Source organism: Lygodium microphyllum, chromosome 1 (assembly GCF_053477565.2).
Source record: "Lygodium microphyllum isolate KBCC chromosome 1, Lygodium_microphyllum_v1.1.10, whole genome shotgun sequence".
Classification (NCBI taxonomy): Eukaryota; Viridiplantae; Streptophyta; class Polypodiopsida; order Schizaeales; family Lygodiaceae; genus Lygodium; species Lygodium microphyllum.
Window position 1 is genome coordinate 122,199,164 of NC_141135.1, and position 14,125 is coordinate 122,213,288.

General features: G+C 37.4%; 1 protein-coding gene across 1 annotated transcript; it reads right to left on the minus strand.

Moving 5' to 3' along the window:
- Window positions 1–6,631: 6,631 nt before the first annotated feature.
- LOC148041624 (beta-glucosidase 34-like) lies at window positions 6,632–13,077 on the minus strand. Its single transcript, XM_087681016.1, has 13 exons — window positions 12,535–13,077; window positions 12,370–12,436; window positions 12,212–12,270; window positions 12,027–12,102; window positions 11,875–11,946; window positions 11,658–11,745; window positions 11,208–11,484; window positions 8,845–8,960; window positions 8,508–8,728; window positions 8,239–8,267; window positions 7,826–7,922; window positions 7,609–7,708; window positions 6,632–7,100 (listed from the first exon to the last, which is right to left on the minus strand). The coding sequence occupies exons 1-13, from the start codon at window positions 12,721–12,723 to the stop codon at window positions 6,917–6,919; spliced, it is 1,575 nt and encodes a 524-aa protein (XP_087537142.1). The 5' UTR covers window positions 12,724–13,077; the 3' UTR covers window positions 6,632–6,916.
- Between the last annotated feature and the right edge of the window lie 1,048 nt (window positions 13,078–14,125).

A 14,125-nucleotide genomic window follows, 5' to 3' on the forward strand; every position in this document is an offset into this window, starting at 1 on the left:
CCTGTTTCAATCTCTACACTCAACTCTATCTCCTTTTCTTCCACTTTTGTAATATTCTCACTTTTAAACAAAGCAACATCAAATCCTTGCACTAACTAGCTCTCAATATCCTCCTGAAACATTTCACCCTTCTCTTCAACTTCTTTGTCTTTGTATACAATATCCTCTATCTTCTTCTCTTGTATTGTATATGAAGAACAATTATCCATATATTAAAGATACACAAGAAATCCAATATATTTCTGTACAATAAGACATTGTTGTTGATTCTGATGAAAAAAAACAATCTGCTTTCCACTTCTTAAATTCTTCATCAATAAGGCTAAACCTTGTTTGCAAAGTTGTTTTAGTAGCATTAGAAGCTTCCATTACATCGCCATAAGGGACAAATCCCTCAATCTCTAGACCTTCCACATGTCTATCATAAAACACCTTCAAATCCTTTAGTTTATCTTCAAGATCCTTCAAAAGCTCTTGCAAATCAAAGGGAACATTGAGCATATCTCTGATGTAAATAAATCGAGATGAATTTCAAGTTGCATGAAAAAAATCAAACAGCTTTTCATCATAAGTGACCTCCAGATCCTCCTTCTCCATTCCCTTTAAAAAAAACTTCCTTTTAGTCATCTTGATTACTCACAAAAGAAAATCCAAAAAACAAAAATAAGGGTCATAATATACAAATCCACATTTGCTCATATACAGTAGACTAAAAAAATATTACTGAGAAAAATTAGAAAATACAAGATGAAAGAAATGAATTAAAACTTTATGTAGCAGAGAAAGCATGAAATTCCAAGTCTCATCGATCAAACTTTGTTTAACGTTTTCGACTCATGAAACGCGAAAACAATGATTCATACCACCTCACAATTCACAAAATCGCGTTTCACATGTCACTTATAAAAAAAACCTTGAGGAATTTGTGTTTTATACATCTGAAAATTTTGAACAAAATAATACCTCAAGAACATCAAAACCCCATTATTTTACATGTTTACCAAACCAATCTTGCTAGAAAACAAAGTAAAACCATTAAAGAATTTCTAAGTCACTAATGTATCTTTCTTCTTTTAAACCAACTAATATCTTCAATGCCTTAAAATTTCGGATTGTAGAGAAAAATATTAAGAAAAGTGTAATACCTGATATTTGGAGGCCTTGCTCCTAAGAATAAATGGTTTCTTGTAAGCATATGCTTGGTTTGGCTTATGATGCTTACAAGATAAAAATCTGGACGATGACAAGACAAGATACATGAAAGAAATAATAACCAAAACCAGAACTTGAGTGTTCATATATATATGCCAACGGTCACCGCACGCTTGATCAAAAAGTAAGCTGCACTAATTCGGAGGACATACGCTTAAAATAAATAAAAAAAAATGAAAATCAGAGCCATAAATGTATTATCATATCAAAAAAGAAAGTGACACATGGCACAACTTTCCAAGCAAAACAGTCTTCAATAGCATATGTGAAATTAACTACGCATTACACCTATCACACATGTAAACCAACATCATTATAAACCCAGTTTTTGAACCGCAAAAAAGTTTTTTCAAAGACAAAATCTTCTCTATGCTCAACCACACCAACATAACGCTAATTTGCAGTACAAAATTATTCTTCCATACAAGGGTACTAAAGGTTTCATCAACAGCATACGCACTCAACACTCAAGAATGTAAGTTTTTTTCTAAAATATGAGTCAGTTCTGAATTATTTGAACACTCCTACTAAATCATCCCTAAAAATCCCAAACGTATGAAATGCGATGGGTGCTAGGTTTCTCTTGTCCACATGAGGCCTCCTCACATTTCATACAACTAAGGCCTACAAGTTTCTGTTGTAACGTGGGTGCTAGGTTTCTCTTGTTCATTAAAGCCATCCTCGCGTTTCATACATTTAACTTCATGTAGGTTATAGAACTTTGAATCTCTTTTAAGCTTCATAAGTTACAGAACTTCAAGCTTTAAGTAAATAACTAAGTTGAAATGAAATAATCTCTTTTAATCTTTCAAATGCATGTGTCTGTTGGAAAAACATATACTACAAAGTCGAAATTTAAAAAAATTATCAATCAAGAAGGATAAAGATGTTTAGGGTAAATAATTTTACCCAAAAAGTAGTCTAAAAGCTGAGTTGATTCTCGTAGAAGATTAAAGGTGAAGATACCTCATAGAATAGATGAGTTGAATACGACTAGGCCTGCCATATTTGTTATGTGACGTATGAAACACGAATGGTATTATGTTCTTTTTTCCGAGTAAGGCCATATCGTGTTTTATCTGACTTGAGCCTACATTGTTCCCCTTGTGTCGTATGAAATGCAATATGGTGTTGAGTTCTCTGGTCTTCAAGGCCAGCTCATGTTTCATACGTCTTGCGTACTGTTTTATTGAAATTAAATTTAGACTTTGTGATTAGTGTTTGCCTATTGCTTTGTGATTGTAGATATATTGATATGAGAGATTAGGATATCTTTTCTAATTTTTTATTATTATTTATTTTTTTGGAGGTCTTAACTGTATTCAGGAGGCTACACATGATTTTTTGATCGAGTTTTTCCAAGATTCTAATATCTTTGCGACTCATGCACATAGGCTTATGCTTAAGGATAAAGACATGATTATTCTCAGGAGATTGAGATACATGTTTTCAAAGGTCCTTGAGCTAGTCTCTCTTTCTGATATTGAGACTTTCAATATTTTAAATGTGCCTCCATATAGAAAGAAGAAAAATTATACCGGCCTGAAGGTTAAAGATATTACGCATGAAAAGGACACAAGACAACATGAGAAAGAGGAAAAGGCCATAGTAGAGCAGGGAGATAAATGAAGGGAGTTTAAAAGAAAAAACAAAGAATAAAAGGAAGCAGAAAAACTCCCATCTTTTGAAGAGGAGTTATCTACCCTTCTTGAAAGGGCTGACCCTAAGGGCTTCAATGTTTATTGCTTTTTACATGCTTATATTAACAAGAGATCTGATATGGTATTTTTGGACTCTAATTATGTTCAAATTCTCCAAAATAAAGTGAGAGAAGTAAATGACTCGATTCTTCTTATTGGAATGAGGTATAGTTTACCAAAATTTGTTTAAACTAACCATATTTTTCTAGCAATAGACTTTCATGTTGATGCTTACTATCTCCATTCCTTTGCTAGGTGAGTAATGCATGAGCTCCCCTTCGATATACAACAAAAGATTAAGGTTCTTGATCCATCCATCTCATACTATATGAGGAGTGAGCTCGATGCAAGTGCTTTTGACCATTGGTTCAATTCAATTGTCTTTGAATCTTTGGAGCTTCTTCTAATTCCATACAATGAAAAGTTAGTAATTTGATATTGTTTTTAGATTTTATGAGATCCTATTTTACTAGATTATTGAAATATTTTTGTTTTCAATTCTCATTGGAGTCTAATTATAATAGATTGTGTGGAGAGGCAATGTTTCCTCATCAATTTTATAAAAGGAAGCCATGAAAATGCTAAGTTGTAAGTTATATAATCTAGGGTCTCCTTGATATTTTGATCTTTTTGTTGTAGATAATCTAGATACTTTGATCCTTCTTTTATAATAACTCTAAATTTTATTACCTTTTTGATACAGAGTATGCAAAAGATTAATTGAAGTGCTAGAGAAAAAGCCTTCCATGTCTTCTGACTTACTTGCAACAATGCAATATAGACAAGTTACGGTAAATTCTTGATTAATATGGTTGAAACATACTAAGAAAATTTATTCTAAAAACTACCATAAACAAGTTACTCTTGTTGATTGCAGTGTCCTAATCAGGATGATAGTTACTCTTGTGACTGGAGAGTAATTGTAAATGCTAGAAGATTGTTTCAGTTTATTAATCTCAATGATGATAAGCTTATAAAGGTAATGTGGAACATACTAAACTTTAAGATAGAGTTTTATTGCAAAATAGTCCATTGTAAAAAATAACAATGAACTAAAAATATTTTTTTACAAATGTATAACAGTTTACAAGGGATTGCTATACAAGTGAGCACGTTTGGTATATAATAGCATTAAAGCTCTTAAAGTACATAATGACCAATTGTATACAACCGACAAGAAGTGGAAGCTCAAACATTGAAGAAAAGGAGGTACATGTAGCTACAGCAAGTGAAGCTATGCCTTCAACAACCAAAGCATCAAAGATAGGCAAAAGGACTCCTAGAAAGGATTTTCCTTCTCAAAAAAAGTAGCTTTGCCTCAGATTCTAAGCCCTTGTGTATAAGTCATGGAGATGGCTGACAAAAATTTGTGCATGTATTTTATATTGATAGTAAAGAGATCTTTTCTTCAATATCCTAGCATTGTATATTATTATCTCTCCTCACAGATATTTGTAAAAATATACATATTACAAATACTTATTAATCAAAAAGTGAAATCAAATATATACTTAAATGAATATAATATAAAATAAAAACTTACTCATTTGTTATTAAGTTGAAACACAAATAAATATAGTAGTTCAATATCTTCAATCTATAAATCTATCCTCACTTGATATAGCGTACATGATGATCTAACCTTTAGGATTGCAATAATGTCCTCATTGTACCAAACATCAAGATCCACTATAGAATCTTTGCTAAAATTATCAAGATTTTGATCTAAAGCAAGCAGACTACCACCAATATAATGCCATCTACTATAATAAAATCTAAGGATGAAATTTGAGTAACAATCATATATTTACAAGCTATAGAGTCTTGATCTATCTTACATATAATTTTTCCTTCTGTTCTAGTGTCCCATCCCTCATCAACAAATTGTATAACATGATCATATGTTAGTCTCTTCACTGAAAGCATAGCCTTTGATTTTCTTATCTCAGCATTAGAAAAAAAAAGTCAACAAATATATTAATAGACATGAACAAAGTAACTTTGCTTAGCCTACTTGAGATACTAGGTTTTAATGCTCTCTGTATCTTAGAAAATATTTTACATCTATAGTCCTCACTAGTAGCTAGACTTGGCAAAGGCCACTCAAAGCTTGAAAAACCAAGAGCCTAAAAGGAGGACCTTTTATTCCTCCTCTTTCACTTTTGATACAACATTATTAGGCCTAATAATATGTTAACCTCAATATTTTTTCCATTGAAATGCTCACTCAAGAATCCCACCTATTATAGATATTTTTATGAATCCATTACCTAGGGATAGACAATGAAGGCCAACACTATTCTCTTAACTCATGTGTTCATTTTTAAGACATGTACCTTGATCTCACGTTTTTCTATCAAAGCATTTCTATTTATGTTATTGGCTTTTATACTTGGTGCAAGTATCTATCTCATGTAAGGTTTCAAAACATACGTTGTGTGCTTAACTTTACCTCATGTGTAAAGTCATAAGAAAAAGCATTAACTTGAAATATATGTTTTGCATATTTATGAGGCATAGCATTACAATGATAGACATTCATCTTAAGAAGTGATACATAACATGGCTAAATTGTCGTGTGTCTAGTGATCGTAAATGCTCAAACAAAAGAAATGTGAGTTATTGAGGCTTATTGACTTCGGAACTATACAAGACAATAGCACATTAACATGGAGACAATGGATCTCAAGAGGAGAGTCAAAGAAGTTCCAAGGAGGAAAACTAGAGAGGTGGCAAAAGTAGGGCAACATCTAGACCTCCAATTTCAAGAAATAAATTGAAAGATATAAATAAATATTACCACTTTTGGGTCAACGGAGCCTCTCTCTCTCTCTCTCTCTCTCTCTCTCTCTCTCTCTCTCTCATATCTATTTTGTTTATTAAATTGTTAAATAATAAAATATATTGATTTTATTATTATTTACTAATTTATTGATTGTAATTATTACATTCTATATACTTGTGTGTATGTGTGTTTTCTTAATCTCTCTACCTTTCACTCTCCAATTATTGGTTTTTTAATATGAATTTTTCTTTAATTTTTTCATATATTAGTTCTCTCTCTCTCTCTCTCTCTCTCTCTCTCTCTCTCTCTCTCTCTCTCTCTCTCTCTCTATGTTGAGAGGCAAGACTATTAATTAATATCAAACCTAATTTTATAAAGATGGATACAAGCTAGAAAAGAACTAAACAAAGCAATGTGCCTCTAATTATTGTTGAGACTAGTGCTTTGAACCTCAATGCAAAGCAACAAGAGAACACTAGTGCAAATCATCAAGAAATCCTAGGCATGGAGCACCTAGTATACATTACACGACACTATCTTCATTACCTTCTCTTCATTCTAAAGGAAAAATGTAAATTGTACCTTGCTTGTGTGGAATGCAATCATAAATACCCTCATTTTTCGTTCAAGATTTATATAAGGCAACTTAGGGTTCTATTGAAAGAATAAAGTTTATGTACAATTATCTTTACATATGAATGTTCTTTTAAATACTTGGTTAAGTGTATATCTATAAAAGCTTTAATTATGAGTGCTTAATTATGTACATTTATCTTCACATACAAATGTCCTTTAAAAATTTATTAGTTAAGTGTCTATTTATAAAAGGTTTAATTATGATCACTTAAGTAAGTACAAGTATCTTCATGCATGAAGATTTAAATAAAGAACAAATTCTATTTTATGTACAAGTGTGTTTACTTGTATGCAAGTACTTACAAGTATCTTGAGATGTAGAATTGTCATAATAAAGGACATAAATATTGTAAATTGTGAATAGCAAGTCTACATCATGTGAAGAACCAACGTTGTAGTTTACGTGTATGTATGATATTGATTTCTTAACAACCTCTTTCAGGCTTCACTTCTAAAACATTGCCTTAAACTTTTTGTTTCCTATGATGCCACAAATCACAGTGACACCCAAAACTAATTGTAGAAACGACTTATGGCCTTTAATTAGGCTTCGAGTCGCACATGTAAAACCAATACATGGTCACTATTTAAGGATTGTTGAGTTGCTTTGTGATAACATTTCTTTGAACCAAAATGAAGACTTTCTAGGGATGCGTTGTAATGTGTCGTCTACATAATAAAGACCAACACGTATACCCATTCCCAAGTTGAATTCAAATCCATCTATCAATGACCATGCAAATACACCTCGTACATTTGCTCCTTCACTGAGTAAAACAAAAGCAAAAAATAGGAGGGGGAGATGAGTTGCCAAGGCCAATATAAGCAAGTCTAAGCAATCATAATGTGTTTTTGTCTCTTTTTCAAATGCAAAAGTATTGAACTGTTTATAATCACAACGTGTTATTGTTGGCGTCACTAAAGTTTTTTAAGTGTGTTATTGAACATGTCAATTTCTCCATTACATCTGTCTGCAACCTTTTTGTTTACCTAGCTTTTATCAAATGTGTCAATTTGTGTGTGTTTAACTAAGAGTACCAATGCCTCTACTACATATATCTAGGGCCTTTTTATTGACCTAGGTGTGTAATACTATTTCCTATGATTGGTTGTAACACCTAGGTGTGTAATACCATTTCCTGTGATTGGGCATATTAGTACCCACACGGACTTCGGAAATGAAGTTGGATGAGCGTTTACACGAGAGACCCTCGAACCTTAATCATATTGTTAGCAATACACTTGGATTTATTAAAGGAGGAAGGCAGATCAGACCTGATTGCTTTTCTTAACTCGTCATAGTAGGTTTCAAAGTACTCGACCTTGGAGTCGTCCTCCAGCGTATCCTCGGTGGAATTGTAGTAAATCCCCCATCCTACACCGACACAGAGCCTTGGTGATATGTTTGGTTGGTAGAGTCGATAGTCAAGCCTTTGGTTTGCCTACATTACAACCCTTTTGATCAAATGAAGCACCAATGCATGCATGATACCTGTCTGCGTTATATACATCGGACGATTGCCATATCGATCTTTGACATACTCCACCATTGTCCTCATTGCCCACGGGACTGCATAATCGTGATCACCCTACCAATATGTAAAATCTCAATGAGGCCTTGTACATTAAATGTCTAAACCCTTGTCAAGATAAATGTTTCCATAAATCAAAAAGAGCTTGTAGCTGTGGAAGTGGGAGTGGGAGTGGGACCAATTACATCCTCCATAGTGAAGGTAGAAACACAATGTCGGATTATGTAGAGTGGATTGAATAAGTAGCTCAATGCTCCAGCTTTTGTTTTTTCCTCCTTAACACCTTAATTATTTGAATGTCTGTGCAATCATGTTTTTAAGCTGATCCAAGAACTGTTGCTTCCATATCTAGAGATCATGTAGAAAAACTCACCACACCAATACATACTCCGTCCCTCTCCCCTGAAAATTGTGAATAGAAAACAGTCAGAAAGACCGTCCTTATAATATTAACAGCACTGTGATAAAAAGCGATAAAACCCATGATCCAAAACAATGTCCAGATTAAGGCCCATTGACATTAGCATGTCTACCTGGTCAATCTGTCATTGATATAAGTGCAGTAACTAGGACCAACACAAATAGAACCCGAAAACCAAAGTTAAACAAGAGCTAGTGCATAGAGGATGTAAGAGTGTGTGCCTGTTACATTGGCCCTCCAATCCAGGTAGTAGTTAAAGCTGGCTCCAGTCTGATAGAAGTCACAGTCATAGACATAGAATGCGGTTTGGATGTTGATGCCTATGAAGTCCAGGGATCCATTGACCTTGGCTATTTCCTCAACAGTAAAATTAGGCAGCCGCGATCCTACTATGTTCCTCATGGATGAAGGATAGTCTCCAAAAAAGATGGGGTCCAAAAACCTGTGTCCATAAACCATGAGCAATGTTTAGTCAGCCTGCATTGAAGTGTAGCTGCATAATTTACTCCCTCCTTCAGACTTTTTTCTCTTCCCACATTATGTACTGGTATTCTTTACCATCCAAAGAGAAAGTCGTTTGCTCTCTGTGCTGCTTCAATATCTTCTGTTGAATTGCTTAAAGGCTCTGACCATCTGAACCATAACGCCATTCCAATAGACCCATTTTGAGTCGGCTGCAGGGGAAAGGGAAAACAAGCCAGTTCTATTACTATTATTTAGAGATTTAGAGATGCTTGTGCAGGAACTCGCACTTTCACATCCTAAAGAGTGCCCAGGAATGCAGACTAGTGCCAGACATCATCAGAAGTTCGCATCAATATTAAAGAAAGAACATGGAACCCCTCAATAATAATATGGTTGCTTCCAGTGCAGGCCCGCCCTTTCAATCATGCATCCACAAGCTCATGTCCCCCTTCTACACCAGCTGCCTCTGCGTCTTCTGCACCGATGGACTACTTAAGGTAAGCCTTTCTTTAACATTATAGGAACATGAAGCATAGTGGCCGAAGAGACAGAAGCTGCAATGGAGCAGCATATGGACTTATTTTCATGGACTCGCAGCTTTCACTGGTAAAGTTTGAGTGGATAAACCCAGTGAAACAAAAGGTTGCTAATTGAAGATGCAATTTGATCCTTCATGACCTCATGCTACTCTTAGTCGTAAGTGTTCAAGTCAGGATTTATCTCTGCTGCAGTTCCCCATGCAGCACATCAACATAAAGGTTCAAGTCTTGCTGGTGCATTGCTCTTGCATGGTGCGTTCTTTAAGTCCTGGATCTTACCCAGGATTAAACTCCAATGTTCATTGGGCTTGTGAGCTACCCCATCTACGCATAGGAAGAATTCCACCTCCTTACTAAGGTCATCTAGGAGGATCCAAGTGCTATAAGCTCCATGTTCATCCGGTTTGTGAGCTATCCTATCTGCACACAGCTTGCCATGCTCTCTTGGCTGGTATTTCAAGGGAAGGCTCCCCCTTTGTGAGCATTCAGGTGTTTGTATGTGCAGGTGTGTTACCTCAAAAACAAAAAACAACATAGGTGTAAATTGACAGATTTTATTGGCAAACCCATTCCAGTGTACCCACAATTCTTGACATATGCATTCTGGAATTTCTGTCAGCTACACAGAGAATGGACTCGATCCACAGGGAACTTCAGAAATCAGCACAGGGTAACAGTGGAATTGCTTCCTGTGTGGCTGGATGCAGAGGTGAAGCTTAAGGGAGCTGCCCTTTGACTTGTCCTGCTGACTTGTCTCTGCTGCAGTTCCCCATGCAGCACATCAACATAAAGGTTCAAGTCTTGCTGGTGCATTGCTCTTGCATGGTGCGTTCTTTAAGTCCTGGATCTTACCCAGGATTAAACTCCAATGTTCATTGGGCTTGTGAGCTACCCCATCTACGCATAGGAAGAATTCCACCTCCTTACTAAGGTCATCTAGGAGGATCCAAGTGCTATAAGCTCCATGTTCATCCGGTTTGTGAGCTATCCTATCTGCACACAGCTTGCCATGCTCTCTTGGCTGGTATTTCAAGGGAAGGCTCCCCCTTTGTGAGCATTCAGGTGTTTGTATGTGCAGGTGTGTTACCTCAAAAACAAAAAACAACATAGGTGTAAATTGACAGATTTTATTGGCAAACCCATTCCAGTGTACCCACAATTCTTGACATATGCATTCTGGAATTTCTGTCAGCTACACAGAGAATGGACTCGATCCACAGGGAACTTCAGAAATCAGCACAGGGTAACAGTGGAATTGCTTCCTGTGTGGCTGGATGCAGAGGTGAAGCTTAAGGGAGCTGCCCTTTTGCAACCCCAAGATTGACTTGTCCTGCTGGCTGGCGGATGGCTAAAATAACCAAGCAACAAAATGACACTGTCCAATTGCTGATGTTCTCAGCAGCATGGCTTACTTTGTAGAGGTAAGCAGACAGGAGATTTCATCAGCTATGTCAGGCTTATCTATCAAAGATGCCCAACTAGCTGGACACACCTTGGATCTCCTCAAATACATAAAAGAGTTCCCCATCTGAAAAAGTGTAGATGGATCAACCCTATTAAAGCACCTAGGAAACCAATGCACCTTTAAATGGTTAAACCCCCTTCATATTTGGGCAGCACTTGGAGCATTAAGATCAGCATTGCCCTTATAATGATACACAGGACTTGCATGACTTGAGACTACAAAAAACAATAGAAACTACCAAGCCCCAAAAAATATTGCAGAGTACTGGTAGAAGCCATGTGTGCATTTGTAGACCCACACTATACATCCATCAACACAACAAGTGTGCACATGCTGCATAAATGTGTACATACTGTAAGATGCAAGGAGATGCTCATCAGTTTTTGCCCAAGAAGTTACACATGGCTTTGACTTAGACGCTGAAGAGCAACAGACAATGAATAAACTACTACCTGGTATTTTTCTCTGTATATGCTGACAGCCTCTGCATGGGCGAGCAGCACATTGTGGCCAACAATGTAGGGCTCGGTACCAGAGTCTCCTTCTGGGCAATTCCCGTAGTATATATTCATCTGGCCCAACATGTTGGGTGTGCATCTTCCTGGCGGATTCTGATCTGTGGCATATGCAAGCCCTGACCAATCATTCCCTTCATCAAAAGTGATCCAAAGCTTCACTCTGTCCCCAAACGCTTTAAAACAAGTTTCTGCATAATTTGCAAAATCCTCTCTGCATGCACATCAAATATTGATGTGAACATGTGTAGTTCAGAAACAGAGTAGAGGGACATGGTCTGAGCTTTACAAGCATTTTCCAGTAGATGGCTAATAGCCACCCTCAAAAATGGTATCAATTCTGTTCCAAACAGCAGTGGTTTTGACACAGGTTTGATATCAACTTACATGAATTGGCTACTTAGAGCTCCTCCATATCTTTCGTCCAGTATATGAGGATGGTCTTGTGTCCAAAGAGTTACCATAGGCACCAGACCTGGCACATTGGAACAATTCTTGTAGGTGTTAAGAGGTGGAGAAATAGAGAGAGAGAGAGAGAGAGAGAGAGCACAAAGTGATAGCCCAATTGGCAAACACACACACATGCACGCACACAATGTCCAACCTTGTTCTAAAACATCATCAATAACATCATTGTAATGAGCTATGGCTGCGTCATTGACTTCTCCACTTCCATCTGCAAAATGTTTATAGTGTTCGAGTGATCAAGGTGAAGTGAGTGAGTGAATGCGTTTCTCTGTAAAAATATAAACTGACTTGGATAGATTCTGGACCAGGCAATGGAAAATCTATAAGAATTCATCCCCATGTCGGTCAACAGTCTGTGATCGGTCTGTAAATTAGGCACAGGATTAGGCTGAGTAATGAGTTTAACAACCAATGACATTATGTTGCAATGGGTGCAGCAGTGACTAGTTTAGAATGTGAAAGTCGGAATACACCTTGTATTGATTGTAATTGTCTCCGCACTGACCCGGGATAGCTCCGTCAATAGAAGACTCTGAAAAGCCAAAAACCATGGCTTAACAGAGCAATTCAAGGAATATTCAAATGCAATTCAACAGTGCAAGGCATGCGTCTGGTTGAGCAGGGAGCGTACTCTCCTTTCTGGCGTAAACATCCCAAATGTTCGGAGTTTTATAGTCTTGAAACTCAGCTCCTTCGTGCTGGAAAGAAACACGAATTAGAGCTTGATCAGCTCATGAGATGGAAGGATGGCGGGGCGGGGCGGGGCGGGGCAGGGCGGGTTTAAGCGGGGCTGTACCTTCATGGCGGAGGTGATGGCGCCGAAGAGGAAGCCGTCAGGGAAGTCGCTGCGGGTGACGCCGGTGCCATTGGGAAAGAGGACGTCATCGTGAAGAGGATGGTGGTTGGGAACCGTTGTTGTGGAGATTGAGGGCGGGAGGAGGCTGAAGAAGAGGAGGATGGCCATGGCTGATGATGGAGCAGCCATCTCTCGCTCTCTCTCTCTCTCTCTCTCTCTCTCTCTCTCTCTCTCTCGTTACCTCTGGAGTCTGTCAGATCGATCACCCGATGGAAATCAAGCATATAAATATACCCTACTTCCCTGCACCTTATGTTGAGTGAGGAGAGCGGCAGCTTTATCCTTTATCATTCTTTAAACAGTTGCATTTTCACCATCTCGCATGTGTCTCAGGGCCGCCGGCGGAAAGCCTCGTCCCGGTCGGGGACTGCGTCGCTCTTTTCACACACGAGCAACTCGTTCATTTCTGTTTCGTGGTGACTGGTCTTTTCGCAGAGACCTAAGGCTACACTACACTGCGAGTGGCAGTTGCCAGTGCCCCCTCCCGAGTCCTCTCTCCGTCTAACAATGCCTGCCAACTTTTCTCTTGGGCACTCTAAATCTGCGTCCCATTTTCCTAACGGGGTGCCCCCTTTGGGACAGTTGCTATCGCAGCTCATACTCACCAAAATCCTGGCTAACTCCACCTTGCGTGAAAACCCTTCTGGGCTCTCACGAGTCACTTGCTGCATCGGCTTCACAATGGACATGGCTAGATTTATATCTATACTTTTATTTATACTACCTTATTTTTTTACCAAATCTATTATACTTCTATACTGCTTATTTTCACTAAGCCAAACTTACATGGTACTCCAATATTTTTTACATCATCTCTTTTTTATCGTTTTTTTTTCTTTCCTTTCCTAGACTACTTTATTGAATAATCTCTCTCTCTCTCTCTCTCTCTCAAAATGCTCACATGAAAAACGTTTTTCCCATGCACCAATGGGAAAAATCAAGAGAATTAACCCTAGTCAATTTTAAAGGAAAAGTAGTTGATTTTATAACTAAAAGGCTTAAAAAATAGCTAATTCTCCTTGGGACCAATTTCAATTTCAATTGGTTTTTGAAAGTCTTACCAAGTAAAAATAAAGTAAAGGACGGTTCTCTATGAACATTGCTCTCTCTCTCTCTCTCTCTCTCTCTCTCTCTCTCTCTCTCTCTCATTCCCAACAACCTCACAAGCATACAAATATTCAAATGTAAAGCTTTTTAATCCCATGCATTATTCATCCATCTAGCATATGCAAGAAAGAGATACCAAATATTTATAAGTAGCTTGACAAGCATTAGGTTTAACAAGCTACAATATCCTATTTGAAGCTTAAAACATGTGCTAGGGGCCATTATACACACATGTGCATGCATGCACAAGTGCACACACGCACGCACGCATACTAAGGAGAAAAGGAGAGAGGGATTATTAATGATCATACCAAATGATGTACTATTTGTTAGATATGCTCAATGCCCCATCCTCATAAGGTGCCACTAATGATCCATGGTGCTTAAAGTTGTAAGGCCCCCAGTAAGAGGAGAAGCCATATAT